The sequence below is a fragment of the Ammospiza nelsoni genome, chromosome 1 (genome assembly GCF_027579445.1).
Source record: "Ammospiza nelsoni isolate bAmmNel1 chromosome 1, bAmmNel1.pri, whole genome shotgun sequence".
In the NCBI taxonomy this organism is placed as follows: Eukaryota; Metazoa; Chordata; class Aves; order Passeriformes; family Passerellidae; genus Ammospiza; species Ammospiza nelsoni.
The window spans coordinates 59,837,573-59,859,812 of NC_080633.1; the positions used below are offsets into that span (position 1 = coordinate 59,837,573).

Here is a 22,240-nt window from a genome sequence, read left to right on the forward strand (position 1 = left end):
TTCCGGGCTGCTCCAGGGCAGCTGCAGCGGAGTTGCAATCCGCCCCTCTCCAGCACGGACAGCTATTTGCTCTCCGAAAGCAGCAGCTGTTTCCGTGCTGCCACTCATGTCCCAGCCTGTGCTGCACCACAGCAAAGCACCGTGGCCAGGGCTGCTTCTGAGCACGGCGCATTTTGGGGCAGCAGCGGCTGCAGCCCCGCCACGGAGCGCTCGGGCTCCCCTCACACCCTCGGCGGGCTGGGGAGGCCGCGCTGTGTCTGCCTGCAGAGCTCGGCTGCGGCAGGGACGTGGCACAGAGGCGAGCGAAATCCATTAACCCTGGGGAGGCAGGGAGCAGCTGAAGGCTGCAGGCAGTCCCGTAATGAGGTAAACGATATAAGCCGGGGATCAAACAGGAATTAGTCACGGACTTGTTCCTCAGCACTTCCACTGCGACTCTTAGTGCCTCTGCCTCACAGATGTCAAATGTGGGCAATTTAAAGTTACATAAAGCCACAGCTGAAATTAACCCCTGCTGTGCCCCAGTGTGCACCTACGGGTACCCTCCTGTGATGGAGCAAACCAGGGGCTCTGCTCGGGGGCCTGTGCATGGGCTGTGGTTCAAGGAGAGCAGTAGTGTCGGGCTGATACAGGCCTGGGCACATTCTGTACAGCAGAATTTCTAATCTAATGAACTCCTGTTTTTCCCACTTTTCCCCCCTTATAGACTGAGGACCGTCTCATGTAAGGAAACAGTGTCCAGCCTTTGTTCACCTTTCCTTGCCTGAAGGATATGTTCAGATGGACGCAGACCAAGCATAGCCTCTGTAGGGAGAGATGAGTTCTTCTGGTAATGCACAACTTTCAGACTCTTGAGTTTCTTTCTTTCCCAAACCCACAGCCCACCAGGGGCCTGCTTTCACCTCCTTAGCTCTCTTAGGAATGATAAAAAAGAAGAGAGATTTAATGTGCCAAAACCCAAATCACTGAAAAGTGTCTTGCGTTGCTGACAGGAGGAGCCAGCTGCAGGGGAAGATGTGCTTTGTGCCAGCAAGCTGAAAGCCTTTTCTGCCAGCAAGGGAAAAGTGATGGTCAGTGAAGAAGATGGGTGCTGGAAGATGCACAGCTGCTGTTCTGAGGCAGGCTCACAGGTGACACAGCTTCCACAGGCAGCCCCTGGAGGGAGCAGACCCAAGGAGGATGCAGCTGGTGGCTGTGTCCTGTGGACATGGCACAGGGCTGCTGTACATATGGGCCCTGTGGTGGGGCTCCCCCCTTGGTCTGACAGGTTGGCAGAGAGCTTGGATCCAAGGATGCAAAAAGCAAAGGAATCAGGTGGAGTGTTCTTAATTTGGTATTCAGTATCAAGGAAAAGAAAGCTTTTCTGTGGGTTGCAACTATAAGATTATGAGAGACAAAGCTGAATTATTAAAACATTAATTCACCCAAGGACATGTTGAGCTCTCTGAGGACCATGCTCATCCACTTAATTGAAACAGAGAATCTCCCAAGCGCCATTTGTATTGGAGCTAAGTGACATATTTATTACTCATGTCCTGAAAGGGTCATACATATCCATAGTGGTAGATCTGAAAAGATAAGAAGCTTTTCTGACTTCTTGCTGTGCTTCCTGCCAGAAAAGCATCAGCACCTGGTCTGAAGGCAGCATGAGGAGTAGGAGGAAGAGGCTGTCGCCTATGGCCTTTGACCCTTACAACTGATCAATAGCAATGATAGTTTGTGCTTCAGCAAGAACAGCTTGATTGCTGTGAAGGAGCAACAACATCCAAAATCTGACAGAAAAACATCTTAGAGATGCTCGTCTCCCACAGAGAAGGGAAAGGAAGGAGGACCCAGCTCTTCTGACAGTCCTTGGTCAAGGTTTCTCCCTCATGATTACTGTCAGTAGAGGCCTGTCTCTGAGATTCACTTTTCCAAGGCTTCCCCTGGCAGGTGTAGAAGGGATGGAGAACTGCACTGCTCCAAGAGCAGACTTGGAGAAGGATGGGTGTTTTGTCATCGCCTATTAAATCCATATGGCTCTGCAATACAGTTACTGTCTGCCAGCTCTGGTGAGAGTTTGGCTCAGGAGGATCGCAGTGGTGCCTCAGGAGGAAGATCTGTCCCTATTCTGCTTCCCAGTCTCCCGGCACAGTGTGCTGACTCGTGGAGTACTGCTCAGTGGAAGAGGACAGCACATGGAAGGAACCCATGGACACAGCTGTCCATCCTGCAGATAGGGCAACAAAATGCACTTTTAACTCTGTTGTTTCAGGTTAGCATCTGCTCTACCTTTACAGTGCCTCTAAACCCACCTAATGACTAAGTCAACCCAGCTTCATCTTGGGATGGAGATCTTTAGAAGTGCCATACATACTTACATCTACCAGATATGGCTCCTTGTCTTTTCAGGGAGCAGAGTTAGGATGGAATGTGGAAAGAAAAGAGAATTAATCATCCTCTGCCAAGGGAGCTCTGACTCATGGGGTGGCAGCACAGGCTCTGTGGGCATGAGAACTCCAGGGGGTTTAAAAGGTCCCCTGGAAGTCAGCAATGTCAAGTACTTCAAATACATCAAACCCGCCCTCTGCTCAGTGCACACAACAGAAGCTGAGTCAAAATCAGCCCCCATCTCACCAAGTAAATGATCTGAGTGCTCTGGGGTTGGGAACTATGCCAACCCCACCCTTCCCTGGGATCAGGTCACGGGGCATTTCTGCTGCTCTCCAGCAAAAAGAGAAAGTCACGAAGAATGAGAGGAGTGAAAGGGATAAATTGTTGTACCAGAATAGAAACATTTGAAGTACTTGACATTTGTGCAAAAGAGGGCTTGGCTTATAGTTCATGTCTGTTTCTCCACAGTTCTAGCAATCCTGTGTTCCAGGTGACTGACATCCTTCTCAAATCCTGCTCCCAAATAAACTCTCAAGTGGCTCAAAAACCCATCATGTATTTATTAGAAGTCACACTCTCACTAACATGTGGTAGGGGATCCTCCAGTATAGTGTCTGGCTCTGGACTTGAAAGAAAACAAGCTTCTGACAATCATGCATCCCAAAGTTTCGGCTCCTTGAGAAACTCGGGGGTGAGTTCTATGCCTCCTCTGTTTTAGCCAGCAATCATGCTCCTTGTGCTTACTTTTTTCTTTTCCACTTCCCCCCCCCCCCACCAAGTAATCTTTTTACTGTGAGGTGACTGAACAAATGCTGTAGACTTTCCATCCTTATAGGCATTCAGACACTGACATGGACATGGACATGGACATGAACAGATAACTCTCCCTGCTTGAGCAGGGAAGATCAGACCAGATGACCTCCGGGTCCACTCCCACCTCAGCCATTCTGTCATGCATATATTGGTGACAACAGACTTACTCTGAAAGAAAGAAAACAGGATTCATGTGGGCCCTGAGGAGATCCAGGAAAGCAGCTGGCCTGGTTCTTGGGGACAATGACTTAACAGCTGCTGGGAATGGTTGAGTTGATCTTCATGGGAGACCAGACCAGAAGCAAAGGTTTTTCCATTTATGGTTATGAACTGTATGACACTGAGGAATAAATTGTTAGAAGAAAGATATTCCTTTTCCCACACAGAAGCACTCACACGCAGCCTACAAAAAGGCAGTATTTTCACTTCTCTGTACTATTTGTTACTGCTGTTACTACAGGCCATCTCTCTGTCTCTCTCTCAAAGCCAGGTCAGCAGGAGCACAGGATATGCAGCTGCAGCCTCTCAGTACAGGTATGCACGCCTGCTGTAGGTGATGCTGCCTGGGGGATTGGATGCTGCTGCCTCCTGTTCCTGGGAGAGGAGGCTGGGCCAGGTGCTGGGCTGCAAACACTTCTGAAATGACAACAGAAGGTGGGATTGGATAAGAAAAACAAATGTATAAAAGCTTGCCTGCAGAGAGTGAGAATTGGGAGTCTTCTCATGCTGAATTTTCAGCTACATGATGAGATCCTCTTCCTTAACAAGACCACTATGTATTTATTCTTCAACTTGTAACCTACTGCAACGTTCACTGTAGTAAAATTAGGCAGAGCTGAGAAACCTTTCTTTAGGTACAGCTCCGGGTTTGTGTATGCGTATTTTCACACTTGTAAGACAGTCACCTATTCCACAAGTAGTAGTGCCAAGAAGGAAAATTGAGACTTCCCACCCCTCACAGAGGATGTTACTATCCAACTCTGAGAAAACTCAAGGCCTACTTCACATATGCACAAAACCCAACAGGGAAAGTATCTGCTCACTTGGAGCTTTCCACATCTCAGTGCTAAGCAATGGCTCCCTCTTCTTCCCCGGTCCCCAGCACAGGCACAAGAAAAGCTTGGCCACTATGTGATGCTTTTTGCCTTGACCACAGGTCCCACTACATCCCCATCCCTGGAAACATTTGAGGCCAGGTTGGACCAAGGTCTGAGCAACCTGGTCTAGTTAAAGATGTCCCTGCTCATTGTAGGGAGAATAGAGTACATGACCTTTAAAGGTCCCTTCCAAACCAAACTACTGTATGATCCTCATCAGAGCCATGATGTCTTCTCATTCTCTTAAGAACTGGTGAGGGCAAGTCAAGGAGAAAGTAAAACTATTGGTCTTTAAATCAAAATTATGGTTCTTCCCAGTTGTTAAATAACCAGGAACCCTTAGGAGCCATCTTTCCTAGCCAGCAGTGATAGTACATGCTTAGAAAGCTTGATGAAGCAAGGTGCCCATTCTGTGCTCATTTCCACACCTAGTACCCTTTCAGAAACCAGTTCTGCCCAGTGAGTTCAACAGCCTCACCAGAAATCCGGCCTCCTCTTCAGCTGTCAGTGTCCTAGCTGACTACCAAATGTACAGAAGTAGGGCAAAAAGGCAGGATAAAACACCCAGTCAAATATCTAGGTCACTTAATGAAGAGTTAAACTCCTTTCACAAAGCACATTTGTTGCTTTTCCTAGGATGCTCCTGCACCTTCAAAAAAGTGTAAGCTAGTGGGAGTGAGTGACAATTTCATACATCCAGACTTCTCGCTGCCAGGTTAGAATGGGCATGTAACTTACCATCTACTAAATCTTCAGTTTCCACTTGTCTCTCCCACCTGTGCAGAGACTGGTGACCAGTGCCCTCAGCACAACCACTGAGGCTGAGCAGCAGCTTTTCAGCAGAAAGCAGGCTTGGTGTCTTCTGCCCTGCTCTGGCAGTGAGCAAGGAGTTGCTCAACCTCCCTGTGCTAGATCCCCCTACTACAAGGACTGGAGGGCAGGGATTGTTAAAGAGATACTGGAGTGCTGATGGCTTTTAGGACTCCTACTAAGACCACCCCCTCTCACCAGTTAAACCATCATTCATAAAGTAACACTGGGAGACAGATACAGCCTTCCTCACCAGACAGCCTGTCCGCAGGGAATCCCCTCGGGAATACTGTGAGGCCGCTGCGGTGCCTGGGATGCAGCACCCAGCAAAGGCTGGCTTTGCTCGCTGCCTGTGTTTACATTCAGAGTGTAAATGCTGCCCCAGAGTTGCGTGACTGGCAAACACCATCAGCCAGAACAAGTCTCTGTTGAAATTTCTGCTGTCAAGTCATTTGCAGCATCACAGTGACCCAGAAAGCTGATGTTATTTCACATTATTTCAATTGGGGTTTTAAGAAAACACAAAACACGCCCCACAACCCCTGGCATTTTAGTATTTAATTAAGGAGTCATCCTCTGGTAGCTGGGGATGCTGTATTCAGGTTGCTGAAAAAAAAGAAAATATTCTGATGTCCCATTTTACAAGCATTAGTCTTTTTCTTCTGTTATATGATCAAAAGTCACTTGGAGACATCCTGCTTTTTTTCATGGAGAGCTACAGCAAGCAGGGCACTGTAACATTCAGCTGTGTGGTACCTGTGTAAATGTCCAGGAAACTGTGCAGTTTCCCACAAAATTCACTATTTTTGTCTGTGGATGCTGACTTTGCATTTTTAAGTGGAAAACCAGTATGAATCTGAAAAGGCTCTTGTATTTTCTCAGTCCTCCTTTTATTGTCATTATGAAGCTTTAAAATTAGAGTGCTATTTGCAAAGCAGCTGAGATTCCACTGAAATGTTCTGTTTTACTGTTAAGTGGAAAAATGAAGTATTCCTGCACCAGTACTCCTTTTAACCATGACATACAAACTACTAAGTCTTCTTTTGCAAACATATTGTTAAAAGGATTCAATCTCCAGTTGCTAACAATTGAGAATAAACCATGATCCCAGCCACAGAAATTCAATACCAGAGAGACAACTCTTATGGTAATTTCAGAGGCCAGTCAAAGACACCTGAGAAAAGTCAGATGTTAGAGCCCATCAATCTTCTGAGCCACTGTTTCTCTTCTGTCCTTCAGCTACCTGCCCGAATCTACAAATTTGCTCCCGCTTTCAACATTTTTCATGCAGAATAAAGGAAAAGATAATACAGAAAAGCTTATATTTGATGGAAGGAAATGAACAGGAAAGAGAAACAAAGCATACAAAATGAACCTTTATTAAATGAAAGAAAATCTGTTTTGTGGGTCAAATATGAAATATACAAAAACTTTACATCAGATCTCTTGCCAAAGAAATTAAATTCTGTCTAGACTGAAGTAGCACTTGTTCTTTCCAAGACAACACGAATGGGTGAATATGCATCTTGTGGCAGTACAGGACCACACAGACTGCTGTGCTAAATTTCTGGTTACAAAGAAGAAAAGTTAAAAATCTAAATGATGTCTCTAAAGAACTCAACTATTCAACAAAGTAACCTAAAAATGTTGCATGTTGACCACTATGTATTCTCTTACAAGCAAATGACAGGTGGGTCAAGCGCAGAGTTCACAAAGCTTGCATATCACGTTGTCTGTTTCTATACAAATATAAATAGTTCTTTTTTATTTCAAAAATCCTTTTATATTCGATAGCTTTATTTGTGGAAAAGGATGACCAGTTCGTCAGGTTCCTGCTGTACAGCCCGGACAATTCCATCTCCTTTATTGTAACACATAAACCACAGCCGGCAATATTTTTAGAAACTTGATGTATGTTTAATCACAAGTCTTTGTATCACTGTCCTATACATGAAGGTTCTGCAGAGCTCCTAACATGTCTTTGGCATAGCACACCATGTCCCATTTAATACTTTTTTTTTTTTTTTTGCTTAAAAAAGTATATTTCATTTAGTAAAACAACTTAAAAACATCTATTTCTGATTTTGTAAAATAACGTATCACCTCTTGAGATGCTTTGCAAAATATACACACACATTTTGGAAAAACATTGAGTACTGACGTGAGGGACTCATCTGAAGTCCAATCTGTTTATGAGAAGTAAATATAATTACAAATCCTGTCTTCTGCATGACTCTCACATGAAGTCGTTCAGTTCAGCTTCAAGTGCTGCTGCCATTTCATCTGCTTCAGAGCTGCTTCCTTCCTCATCTTCATTGCTGGATTCTTTACTGGATTCACTGGCAGCATCATCTTCATCCAGTTTGCGCTTGTGACCCCTGGAAGGACAGACAGAGACAAGACCCATGAATGGAGGTGTCTCAGTGCTTACTGAGAGACTCATATTCAACATGAGAAAAAGTGAGGCTAGAGGACTCATCTTTTTTCAGCCTAGACAAAAAGTATGGCCCTTGCTTTTTCATGAACTAACAGTAGCCAGTTCACACAACTTGTTTTTTAATTGCTGTTATGTGCTGTCAGCAGTAGGTGCAAAGAACAAAGTAATGTTAATTTGTTTCTTCCATTCTTCTGAAGAAAGTATGAGACTGTTTGAGAATAATGAGTAGATTTACATTCCTCTTGCATCCCAAAAGAAAGAATGAAGCCATTGTGTGAAAGAGATATTACCAAAATACAAATGTTGCATGATTTCGAAATATTCAAGTTTCTGCTTTTCTTATCAAAATAAAACCACAACTGACGAACCGCATCTCACTGCACCAGCATGTACACTTTCATGCTTCCAAACTTTGGGGTCCCATCCTTCCCTTTTGTGTCTCTTTGGATTAGTCCTGCCAGGCTGAACAACACATTTCTTTGCATCTCTGGAGAATGAACCAGTTTAAACAGGAAACTGATGTGCACCATACCCTGCTGAAAGAATCATGTTCCTGGTTCTGAAAGATCTCCAAGGAAAATCTAATGCTTCAACTGAGACATAGCCATAAGCAAAATAATTCGGATTTGTGGAAACATAAAATCTCTTTTCCTTGCCAAAGGGAATTATATATCAGACGTGTACTTCTAAGACAAAAATAAAGTTGAGATTTTTGCATTGCACAGAATTCATAATGAGATGCAGAAGCACCTTCAAAATCCTTCAGGATAATTTGTTCAAATTTCAAGCAGAAAAATACATGCAGAGGGGCAGGCATCTCTCAAATAACTTTCCTTGCTTGGTAGGGCTTCATTAAGAAGAGAATGCACTCACTTGCAGTCATGAAAAACTCATAAAATGATTTATTTTAGGTAAAACAGTAATTTAACAATAATCCTGTTACTTCTGAGACCACAGAGAAATAGCATATAGCAAGAAAGAAAGACATTTGATAAATACTGACATGAATGATACATATCCAAAAGAAATGAAGGCAAAGATTAAGAGTCAAACTTGTGAGCTTGTAAGCAATGCTGAAATACAAAGCAATTTTCATTTACACAGACACGTTGATTGCTGTTTTCCAAGAAAGAGGAAAGCTCATTAGCCCAAACTGCTTGGTGTGTGAGCTGGCTGACTGACACCTGACTCATCCTTTCACTTTTCAGGGAGATAGATGGACAAGGTGTGGTGGGAAATCAGAAGGGAAGTCCAAATCAAAATGGGAAGTGAGCAGTACTATGTTCTACCTTCTCTTTCTGCTGCAGCTGTGGACAAAGAGATACTGCTGGCTGCTTTACAGAGCACCTCCTCCCACTGATGTCAGGTGGGTTTTGCTGTTGAGCATAGGGTGGTAGAATTAATATTCCAGGGAGGCAAGGCTGAAACCCTTGGATACACTCTGGGCTCTAAATCCCTAACAAGGAAAAATGGGATGAAGTAAAAGTGCTACCTGAATACTTTGCTACTGAAACTCAAATGTGGTGTGCTGAAGCAGTTTCAGGGTACTAAATGTAGCCTAATTCACAATAAAAAGCAGTTTCTCAGGCATAACAGTGATTATTTCCACACAGCCTCTATTAGCATGCAGTTTGGACAAGGAAGCTCCCATGCTTAAAATGCCCAATTGGAAGAAATCTCAGCACACTTTCATTAAAGGCTATACAAATATGTGGAGCCTTAGCAACACTTGCTTAGTGATGGTTTCAGCCTTCAGAACTACAGTGCTATTTCAGGCATTAATGATACTTTAGCAAAGAAAAGCTAATTGGGAATTAAAGAAACCTGAAAGAGTCTTACTCAGCAAAAGAAGAAATGAGTTGTGCACCTTTAACAAGTAGAGGATAAGAAGCACACATGCAGTGCTTTATTTATTTGAGAAATAAAGTCATGAAGGGAATCTATACCACAATGCTCACAGCTGAAAACATTTGCATTCATCTGCTTGTAAGACTGCATCTATGGAATCTGATGGTATTTGCCCACTGAAAAATCTGACAGCTGTCATTTACACATCTGAAACGTACACACAACTGCAGATACTGTATTGAAGGGTGTGTCAGGACAAGCAGGCTTTTAGAGCCTAAATACTATAATTTACTGGGACATAAATCAATAGCACAGATTTCACAGAAAAAAACCAAAACGGTCTGTGAAGAAATACAAGAAATAACAGCTCATTGAAATAATACCTCACTGCCAGTTCATTATTTCTTGAAAGTGTAGAACAGTTAATTTTCTAAACAATAACAGCAAAGACTAGCAAAATTATTACTTTATGCAAGAAAATAACTTTTAAAATTTCAATGTACTTCACAGCAACTAGATTTTGGTGAGGACAATCAACTAAATACAGAAATCTGAAATACTCAGTGTGACTAATTAATTAAAGAATGGAGCTCCAGCCCATAAAATGACTTTCCAAAAACCTTAATGGATGCCTCTCCCATATTTCATCCCTCATTCAGTTGTATTAAACAGTATCTTTGGAAATCCAAAAGCCTGACCATTATCTGTTTTGTCAGTTCTTGTTATTTCAGGAAGGCTAGAATGACAGCCCTGTTCAATCTCAATATGAAACATTAGTCATTTACAGGGAGGAAAAAACCATAAAAAAGCCAAAAAAGAAAACACAGCTAAGTATTAGTTCTCTATAGAAAAAAAATCTTCTGAATGTTAGCATTTTTTTATTGTGATATAAAAATCTTTCAGTATTTGTGTACTGTAAACTGCAGTTTCACAGGTACTCAAAAAAACATTTAAATGAGTATTATGATATGAAATAAAAAGCTAACCCTCAGAGAAGTATAGAGAAAGGATGTCAGGAAGACAGAGCTGCTCTTCTTCTTTGCAAATTCAGAAAAGAGAGATAACACTCTGTTCATAATTTCTATCTTCAGAGAAAAAGCAGTATATCCCCATGGTGGTGTACTATTAACATAACAAACAATTAAAAATGTATATTTTCCTCACTGTTTTGTGCCCATTCTTTGTAATTTCCCATTTCAGAGCCATAGTATGTAGCACTTTTGAGTGGAAAAGTTAAGCTCATACAGAATTCCTTCTTACTATTTAGAGAAAATGATTCAGCAGTGTTGCAGGCTTCCATTAGCCTGATTTGCATTTTTATAACGAATTTTGCTTGACTGTTATTAAAAGCTAAACACATTTATAACAACTGAGTATCTTTAACCTCACATATAAACAACTGCCAAAACAATGAATGCAGAACTTTAAATATCTTACAACTCTGTGAAAAAACCTCTACAATCCAGATTACCTTTTCCTTTGCATTAAGTATTTTTCTTTTGTAATATCCAGTACAAGGAGGCCCACCAGTTCATGTGCTGGAAAAATCCTTTCAAAAGAGAACTACATTTCATAAAATCTCATGTATTTATATGAATTGTCAAGAGATTTAAATAAACTAAGTGTAATTCACAATGACATTAAAAATAAAAAGAAAAAACTATTTGTAATTACATACAATTAAAAGTAGTTTTTAGGGAAATTTCATCCAAAGAATGCTAATAAGAAACAGTGATTTTCCAAATGAAGCGACAGGTTTACAGAGTTGCAATAGCACAAAGTACATACCTATAAAAAATCACAGAAAAATTTACTGAAAATGAAAATTTATTTAGCTCTTGATCCATGAAAATGAGCACTAAAATCTGATTAGAATGTCCTAGTCGAATGAAAACTCCATTCTCATGAATTCACTTTAAATTTAGTTCACTAAGAAAGCCATAGGAAACAAAGTGAAAGAAGCCCAGTATTTCTTGCTTCTATTATCTTAAGGTCTTAATTTATAATTGGCTGAAAATAATGTTGAAAAACATTCTTCTTTTCTTACTTGAAAAGCAGATTGTCTCTGTTTTTTTTGCACCCATTTAAGAAATACAGTGCTACATTAAAATAGAAACATCTAATTAGCAAAGGAACTCAAAGGGCAACGTAACCCTTGCTTTAAACAAAGCATACTTAAATCTTAAATTCCAAACCTCATTTTAGACTTGTAAATGAAAACTACAGAAAATACTTAAATATATCGTTCACATATCCTTTAAACTCCAAATACCCACAAATCCCCATCACTATTCTGATAATGAGTAAACCCTTTATTTTTTGCAAGTTGACTTGACTTTTTTCAGTATCTCCTAAAATCACTACAATAACAAGGCAGAGTCTGCAGACTAAATGTGTTTAGTCTTTTACAAGCAATCAGCTTACAGCACTGACGCTATAAATGAGGACTTCAATTTGCTACCAAACACAGCCAAGTTTCTCTCTAATGAGAACACTCACACAGCAGCCATAAGTAGTTTGGAAAGAGCATTTTGGAACTGTGTGCTGCCTTCTAACATCATCACAGCCTTGCACCACAACCTACACCACCCTGGCATGCCTCCAAAGCTCCGTGTGGAAGGTTTGTCCTGGATTCCATACACACCTAGACCACAGCTTTCTGTAAACTTCTTCCACAATGGAAAGAAGGTGATGTGGCATTTGGTAATGCAACTAGAATTTGACTTCCTTCGACAGGAATTTGACTGTGGGAACACTATATTCAGACAAACTAGTTCTCTGGCAATATTCTTCAGTTATGAAGAAGTAGGGCTGGTTATCCAGTAAAACTCTTCTTCAACCCATTCTGAAGATGCCAGCCCAGTACCTGGCTAACAAGCTTCAATGCCTTGAGCTCTGAGAACACACAAACTGAAAATCAATGTTGTGAGCATTAATATGTTACATGGGACAGACAGACAAGATGGTTAAATTTTCAGAGAGATGTTCCAAGTCTGAGGTTATGTTTTTTTAACATGGGATACGTGGCAATATCTTTAAGGTCCCTTCCAAGCCAAACCATGCTGATTCTATGCCCATTCAGAGTGAGCAATTGTCCACAGACTGCCTGTAACGCAGGTGTTTCCCCTCTGGCAATTTCCCTGGAACATCTGTGCAGGGACACGGGATTTCTGTCCTGGTGCTCCTCCCTGGCACTGGCAGAGCACAGTGCCAGGCACACATACAGCCGTGGGAGCACAAACAGCACCACCCCAGCACTGCTGGCAAGCTGCAGTGTGTGTTTTCACTTTCTGCTCCTGCTGGGACAAACAGGATACTATTTAGCACCGCAGGAACAAATGCCAGACAACTCATATATTTCCTCAAGAACTCACCCGATGCTGTCTACACGATTACAGCGTGATCCAGAAATCTAATATGCAGAAAAATTATGCACTGAGAATGTTCCTTGCACAGCCTCGGGGTGCAGAGAGAGCCCCTGCAGTGGGAGGAACAGTGTGCTTTCAACGCTGTTCACAAAAACCTCTTGCAGGCACCCAGCAATTCCAACTGACATCTCTGAAGAGTATTTTAACTAACACAACAGTAAAGTGAGAGCTAATTAAATTCTGTACAGCTTCAGTGCCTTTCTGCCTTAAAATTTAGCACACCTGTGCACAAATCCAATGGTGAGAAACTATTCTGGAAACTGAAAACATCCGACAACAGCTTTATAGGTAGTTCTCTGAACTAAACACTAAATTTAGAGTATTTTAAGTCAGGAAGTCACTGAAAATTTAATATAGCACAATATAGTAATAATTTCTGGATTTACAAGGATAGTTGATAAATTTTGCTAAAATTGCCTCATTGATGAGCTTCTGTCTTCTTAATGTTCAGATCAAGGGGAAAGTTTAATAACAAGAAAATCAGTCCAACAGTGGTTTCTTAACAATATTAATGTTTTCTTGAAGAAAATGGTGATTTCTTAATAGTTAAACATTGGGATATTCCAAAACCAAATAAAACTTTAAAATTAAATGCCGTGTGATTTTCTCTGCACCGAACTAATTTAGATACAGATAACAATTAAATTGGATAATGGAAAATTGAAAAGTTGAACCTACAATTTCGCTTCTGTAATTAAGTCACAGAAATAGAAACTGTGTCCCTAAAATATTACTTGTTATTAGCTTCAAGTTGTTTAAAAATAATCCATGTACTTATAAGGCATATACAACATGCAATATAATTATTTCTTCAAAAGGCAAAGGTGACAGCGGCGGTTTTATATCAGACAACAAATAATTTTGTCATTGACATATAGAAGAGAGCCAGAAGACAGAAGAAGAAAATTAAATACACTTTTCACTATGTGGAATGCCAGACTCTTACCTGACACTTTCATAAGGAAAAATGCACAGATTCACTCTAGCATATGATTTCTTAATCCTATTTGAAAGCTAAACCAGGCCTTTGTTGTTTGCAATTCTCTTTCCAGCTTCTTCTAGTTTACAAATATTACCTAATCTGACAATAAAAGTTAGACAGTAGTTCTGTAGCTCTGTAGGGATTCTGGGAGGCTGTAATACCAAGGCTCAGAAGTGAGCAAAAATAGTTTCAAGTCTTTCTTCCCAGTACCTGGGTGGGCATTGTACACCAACTCTACTGGGATTTGGTTTGAAAAGAATCTTTTGAAAATGGACTAATTCCTCAAACTAATTTCTGTATAGGATGGAAATAGTCTCAGATAGTGATCCTCCTTAGAGATTGAAATGAGTCATTGTTTCAAAGAATGGTTGTATGCAATAAAAAATTAAGATGAAAAGTGGGCAAAAAAAAAACTAGGGTGCATGGGCAATTTAGAAAACTCAAAACCATACATCAAAACAAGAAGTTGGAAACGAAACATCATCTGATTTATCTGAGAAAAGTAAAACTGCCTTCATTTTTCTCACAGAAGCACAATGTGTATGCAGAGGTACCCCTGTGCCAACAATATAAAGAAGAACCAACTCCAGTTTGAAGACCCCCAACACCGCAAAATAACACTTGAAATCCTGATTGGATTTGCCAGCATCACTTACAAACACTGAGAATACTCTTCAAAATGCATTATTTGGCTTCTTAAATTGTTAAGGTGGAATTTAGTTGACAACACACTGACTGTGATAATCAAGGAGGTTGAAATAGGATTTGGTATATGGTGGCTTTTAAAATAAGATATCCATAGATTATAATAATCTATAGGTTATGGACTACACCAAGTTATAAAGAAAGATGATTTTTCATCTTTAGTCAAAGCCTTCAACTCTGATTTTTACTAACTCGTCTCTTACTTTGCCCTTGTTTTCAATAAATAATGGAGATTAAATTGCAAATAATTAAACCAAACATCCTTCTAGGATGTTCATTCTCTGCTTTGCACACAAGAATATTAACTAACAACATCTCTGCTTCATCATAAAATATTGAAAATAAGACAAAACACATCATTGACTCTATATGGATACTGGTAGTACTGTCATTGCCACTGAGGCATGAAAAAGAGACTTCAAATTCCTTTAAAATGTTGTGTTCTATGGGCTAAAATACACACTCCCCTTTCCACACAGGTATATTCTTTCATGAAATTCACTAGGTCACTCCTGCCAAAACCGGTCAGCCCTTCATCCTCCTCACACTGCCATGTGATTTAACTGGATAACCCCCAGCTGACTGACTCTGCTGCCTGCCTCACAGTCTGCTAAGCCAGTAGCGCACCAGCTCCTGTAGTCAGCTTCCACGGAGTATTTACTGCACAACAGCTGGGGAATTGGAGCTGCTGTGAGGCTGTGGCTTACACCATAGTACCTAGCACTGAGATTGCTACATCTAGCAACGGGCTGCACGATTGTTTTCCCTGTATCGTACAGCATCTTCCTGCAATACTACATTTCTCTACTACTTATTTCTTTATCCCAATGGCAAGACATGTTATCTTGGCAATCCTCACTTCTTCCTTCCCTAAATTCCTAGCCCTGACAACTTATATTTTTCTTTATTTATTTGTTGAAACTGCACACAATAAATATTTTTTCATGCATTAAAACAGGTTTTAAGAAGACTGCATTATAATACAAAGCTACAGAGAACCTAGAAAATAATTTATCAGCATTGAAAGGTCAGCACTTGACTTCAGACAGTCCATTTTGCTACAGGATGTTTTAGAAAAGCTAGTAAGTTAGAAAATGAAATGACATCAAGGCAGGAAGTCACTTCTCAGTAAAAGAAATTTTCAGAAATTTGTTAGACATTTGCTAGGCTTCCACTAGAAACAGAGCAAAGTAGGGTCAAGGCTTGGTTTACAAATAAGAAAAATCTGAATTGAGGTTGTGAAAGTATCTGCCAGAACCATGTGACTTTACATGAGTTTTATAAGGTTAGCATAAATGATATATACAGCATAAAAATACATGCAATACATTTGAAACAAAATGCCAGCTATCTTTTTTTATTGTGTAATTCCAATAAAGTCCCTAAAAAAGTGGGTCTGCATTCATTAAATTTGGATCTCTATAATACTGGGTCAGTGAGCATCACCAATTCAATATGGATCAAAAGGCATTGCCAGCCCCCAGCCTATGTGCCAAATGGAACCACACGGCTGAGAATTCCCTGTACCTGTTGTTTTCACACCAGCTATGATGTGACAAACGACCCAGTGCAGCAGATCGCAGCTCTCCTGGCTCACAGTCTTGGGCCTCCCTACAGTCTGCTCTACAGTTTTTTCTGTTGATATTTCTGGAATAAATTTGAATTAGCAAAGGCAGTTTATACTTGATCTGTACTTTCTGGTGCAAAGCTGCAATTTTTTTATGATGGTGCTGTCCAAAACCTAGATTCAAGGTATTATTCAGCTGCAGTCTCCCCCATACCACTAATGAAGAAGGCATCTGAAAGAGAAGCATCTCATTATCTTTAATCAGTCCAGAGTAAAAGGCAGCTGCTGTGTCATGGAGAGTTAATTTTCTTTCCACTAGCCAGGACAGTGTGATGTTTTGAATTCAGTGTGAGACTGATGTTGATAACACACTGATGGATCAGTCATTGCTCAGCAGTGCTTACCCTGAAACAAGGACTTTTCAGGTTCCTGTGCTCTGCCAGTGAGGAGCTGCACAAGGACCTGGGAGGGAGCATGGCCAGGACAGCTGACCCAAACTGGGCAAAGGGTTATTCCAGACTATACAGTGCCATGCCCAGCACATTAACTGGGGGTCATTGGACAGGAGGGCCTGATTGCTGCTGAGGGAGAAGCAGCAAGGTGGTGAGCATTTGTATCACACATCACTTGTTTCTCTTAGGGAAATTAAACCTACCTCCTCATTACAATTATTATGAAGCTATTACATATTTTATTTTGTTTCAAATCCATAGGTTTACTTTTTCCTGGTTCTCCGCCACACAGGGCAGGGGGAAGTGGCTGTGTGGTTCTTAATATCTGGAGTTAAACCAGGACAACCTGGTCTTATCCATGTAATAGTACTAGCCACAGGCCCTGATAAAGTAAAATTATCAATTTACCTGGATATATGGATGTGCACAAGAGGAATGTGAAAAGCTGTTTCTCCAGGTGCCAAATGACTAGACAGACACAGCACTTCAAACATGTAACAAAAACTGAGACTGCAACAAGTTGTTCTTCTAATGCTTGAGAATGAGAGAGCCACATGAATGCAGGGACAGGAGCAAGGTCTGAAATGCCAGGTAGAGGATGAGACAATTCTCTGTTTGACTTTAGGAATAAAAGCACTCAACAAGCCCTCTCCCAGACTGCTGGAACACATTTCACAGCTGACCTTACTCAGATATCCCTTTGTCCTCCTCAGCCTGCACAGCTGACCCTCAAGGGTGAGGGGCAGGGCCTGTGCACAGCCCTGGCAGAGAGGAGAAGCCCGGCCACACACCAGGATCTTGCCCCACTGCTCAGAGGCTGTTTATCCACCCTTGCTAACACCTGGGACACAAAACTTTCTGGTATTACCATTCAGTGGTCTGAAGCAAACAGCAACATCAGCAGAGACATATAATTTCACAATTTTTTGTGTTAATCTGCAAGCTTTACAGGTTCTCTACCTAGCAGGAACATACTTTGCAAGAATACTTAACGTGATGTGGTTTGTCTGATGGGATATTTCACTGCAACTGGCAAAACAGATACTGTCATGTATTCAATTGTGTTCTCCAGTAAATATTCACTGGGATAGCTAAAGGCACACTCAAGCCACAGTGGTAATCTGAGAACAGCAGAAGGAGGCTCTGAACAGGAGACTTTCCCCTCAGCAAACGGGGACCACTTCTGTGCAATGCAGTGGCAATATGCTTGGGTCACACAGTAAAGGACATGTTTGCTGCTTTGCCATCTACAGTGGTGTGGGGAATCAAAACATCCCTGTTCTGCTTTTCACATGCATGGCTGAAAACAACATAGGGACAGATCTCCACAACTGGCTTGATACAGATACAACAGTCTTCTGAAGCAAATCCAAGGTTTCTAAAATATCTGACTTTGTTCTTTCCAATATAAGTACCTATTAGAAGTGATTAATAAACTACTTGGAAATGGGAATATCTACCCATTTTGATTCCTAGATTTCCTCCCCTTCCATTAAGAAGCAGTACTGCTTCTCTTCTACCAACGTTTTTAGCACATGCTTCAAGCTGGCATTTTAATTGAAGAAACACACTGCTGTTTAGCAGCCATTAAAGACTTGCAGGGATCAAGATTAATGCACATTAGTTATTATGTGGAATTTAACGTACTTTTAGAATTCATTAGGGAAACTAGAGCTATTTTTCTTGATTGGAACAATGTTACCTTACAGTTTCCCACTAATGTCCTAGGTCTCAACATAATGAAGGATTAAAAACCTTCACTGACACATCTTAATGTACTTCTTAGTTTCCTTATTCTCCAGAGATATTTAGATATCCACATATCTTACTAAGGAAAAACATAAATTGTTTAATAGCTCATAAATTGCAGTGAAGAACTTGGCCTGACTAAAGGAAAAAATGCTGCCTAAACTACCTGAGGGGCAACCCCCTGCTATTCTTCTGTTCCCAGTGCAGCTCTTTCACCAACACACAAACCAAAGCAGTACATTATGGGCTTGCCTCACCCTGAACTTCTGCTTTACATCTTTCTTATCCCACACCATTAGCCACAGATGCAGAACAACATTAATATCTACAGACTGCTGGAATAGGTTAGTGGTGCTGGGGGAACTGGGTGCTGGGGTTATGTGAGTGGAAGCAGGATACTGGAACCTGGTGCAGTTAATTACTCCTGTGCAGGAACAGAAATGGATACATATGACAATCTGATGCTCCAGTTTCTTACTGGAACTCAGATTTCATAAGAGAAAGGAACTGTCCCCTCTGGGTGTTACAAGTGCTCTGAAGTTGAAGACAGAATGAAATGGTTTTCCTACTCCTCCCTTTGTGAGGGAACACTAGGAGCTCAGGTTTTTAAATTCACTCAGGGTTCTAGTTCTCACCCTCTTGCCCTAGCAATCACATGAACCAAACTGGGACTGCTCATTCTTCAAGGTGGCAGGGCATTAAGCAGATCAAGTCAGTAACTTTCAAATTCCTTCCCCATCATCCTGGTTTCTTGCAGCCTTCACTAATTCAAGCATAAATTATGCTTTTGACATTTTTTGGATTTAGGAATACCTAAATGAAATGTTTCACACAGTAGCATCTCTCCCAGCTGGGCTAGAGGAACCAGCATTAGGTAACTGCCTGTTACCTGACAGTTGATGAACATCTGTGCATTGTTCTGAAAACTCTTCACTCTCACAACTTAGAAGGGGTAGTATTAAATTATCAAGAGTTCTCCTTGTCTGGAGGCTTCTCATACAGGGTCAGACAGCTCCTGGTACCCCTGGGTAGGGTTAGATTGGAATCTCATCAACACAAGCTCTCTTCCTTCTTCACCACAAGGACCTGACTCTGCTGTAGGCTCCCAGCACTTGCTCAGGGCTATTCTCACTCCCAGGTAGTTAATCCAGGCACTTTCTTTCAACATTGATCTCAGCAATGTGGATTTTACAGATCTCTTAACTGTGATATACTGATTATTTCAACACTCATTCTTGATCCTGAGACAAACTCATCACTACTGCACAAGCACAAGAAAAACAGAGCTACATGAAAAGACAAACATGTTGACCTGTTTTCTTTTCACTAGTCTTGATCACTGCTTAAACCTAAGTTTGGGGTCCTGGAAGGGTGCCAGGGTTGTCCCTACCACATATGGCCTCTTCTCCAAGCTGAAGTGTTTTCATTGCTTTGTACTTTCTTCCTCAGGTAACCTCACAGTTAAACAAGAATTCTCTGCTAAAAAGCACGTCTCTTCTTTCTGTTCTTTCTCTCTGATTATGTGAATGCCTCTCATAATTTTTCAGCCCTCACTCTTCCCAAAATGATTGTAACAAATGATTTCTGAAGTCTGCTTCTACAAAAATCTAGCTCTTGTAGATTGGTGCTTCTTGCAGATATATTATAGAAAATTATTTTCCCTCAGGCTCTAGTCCCTCCATTGTCCCAGGATGGAAGCTATTAGTTAATGGCTCTGCAGTGATAAAAGGCAATGACTACAGAAAGACTTCTACTTCAAATACATTGAGGCATTACTGAGAAATCAATCTCATTATTCACTCAGAACTCTTTAGTTATAGACAGAGTCACTAAATCATTATAGACATCAAAAGTCAGAACAGAGAAATGTAATAATAACAGCAATTCCTGCACATACTTTAGCATTTATTAACACATTTAAGGAGACAAGGGGAACAAGGAACTCTCCTGCTTGATCACCTATATTATGATTCCAAATTTTTGCCCCTAGAAAAAATGGCAACTTAGACTCCCCAATTCATTTTACAGATACCAGCACATGTCTATTGAAAAGCACAAGTAAAACCTATTTAGACCTTAAGTGAATTGAGAAAAATAAGGATGTATTTTAACAGCTCTTTCCTAAGTCTTGTAACATACTACTAACACAGAGATTTTTAATTGCTTGTGTATCCTTCCCCTGAAGTACCAGAACTGTTAGAACTTAGCATCATGTAAACTTGCACAGTTAATCTACATAGTATTGAAATATGAAAACCCATGACCAAAAAATAGTATTGATATAGAGAATTTGATAAAAAACATACTAATACAAACCAGCTTTCAAATCCAATACTGAAAGCAGTATAAGACAGCTTTATGCTATTTTTCACTTTTCCAAAGACACTTCTTTTCCTGATCTCAATTGCATAGTTGCTATATTAACTAACAGGTGTAACCATAGTATCAGTGTAAGCCAAGCAATAACTGCACACACAGACACAGATGGACTGAATGATATTGTATTATTGCACCTGAACAACTTGTAGGTATTTTCACAGTTTTACAGTAAAAGAGGCTAAAGGCAGATGCTCGCTCTAACCATGCTGTATTTCAAAGCATTTTCAATCTTCCCATCTCATGTGGTCTAACACAAGCACAAGTATTATAACCCATCACTTTGTGAGAAAAGTAATCTTCTGCAGTTTGTATGTCTTTTGGCAATTTACATATTGTGGAGGGAAACATAAAGATACCAGAGAATTATGTTAAAGTATCTTGCACAAGTTCAAAGCACCACTGTTCAGTTTTTCGGTGAACAATGAAAAAAAAAAATCTTCTTAGAACTATTGTAACAACTTACATTATTCTTAACATAAAGCTTAATAGATTTAGGTGACAGATTAAGTAGTGAATACCTCACTCATACCATGAAATGCTAAAGGAACTTGCCAGAAAAAGGAACACATAACCATAGAGAAATGCTTTGGAAAAAATCTCTTACAAAAAGGAAAGAAGGTTAAAAAATTCAACTGCTGTTTATATTTGATAGACTTGATGTGAAAAAAATCTTATGTTTTGTGGATATAAATGTTACTGAAAACAATTTATTCAAGTTTTTTAGGAACACTGTACAAGAAAAATAGCTCAGATATTCTTTCCAAAAAAGACTCATCCTAGGAGAAATCAGCAAAAGTCATTCAGTCCTATTGAACTTCAGCTATGGCACCTGCTTTGTAAGACTTAAGAAAAAACCCCAGGTATTTGTGATAATATTGTGATAATTAGCAAGGACAAGATCAGCACCACTGACCAGGCACAAGTCAGCAGCACTCTGGATGTGTTCCATTCTGCTGCTGCAGCTGTGAGCAGAGCCAGCTCTCTTAGGACAGCTGACATAGAGATAATAGGCATAACCACAACTCTGGTCATTTCAGGACTGTGGGAAAGGCCCAGCTATACCTTAAAGGGACGCCTTGGGATCAACCCAGGCTCTCACAGTGCACATTGATTCTGTGCCAAGATTTGCTTGGTTGGACCTGAGAACTTTTAGACTGTGCAGTTCACTTTCTAAAAGCCTTTAGGAGAATAAGAATCTCCATTTTAAAAAAAGGAAAAAAAAACCCTGCAATGGAAATTTAGCAGCTTGACACTTTGAGCAAACATGCACAAGCTGTGCATTTGCTCCTTGTAGGAAATATAGAGAAATACAAGACCAAGACTGAAGTCTCATGATTGAAATGTGAACCAGCACTTTGGTTAATTTTAGCTGCAGTTAATAGTCTAGATGTGTGAAAGTTCACACTCTCAGTTCTCTCCTGTGATTTTTTTTTCCTTATGCAGTTAATGATCTGAGGCTTTCCAAAATGCCTGTTCCTCTTTAACAGATATTATATGAGACCTTTGCAGGAACTCCAAGTATTTCTGAACTTGTCAGAAGCTGCAAGGAAGTGAACAATGTCCTTCTGTGATTTTTCCTAATGCAAGTCCTTATAGCTTT

The 22,240-nt window shown here is 40.6% G+C and overlaps 1 protein-coding gene across 1 annotated transcript in view; it reads right to left on the reverse strand.

Moving 5' to 3' along the window:
* Positions 1-6,453: 6,453 nt before the first annotated feature.
* The window catches only part of CTDP1 (CTD phosphatase subunit 1), a 96,745-nt gene continuing 80,958 nt past the window's right edge, over positions 6,454-22,240 (reverse strand). Inside the window, exon 13 of the mRNA XM_059481591.1 lies at positions 6,454-7,471. Within this exon, the coding sequence (XP_059337574.1) occupies positions 7,330-7,471 (142 nt within the window). The 3' untranslated portion in view covers positions 6,454-7,329. The remainder of the gene's footprint in view (positions 7,472-22,240) is intronic.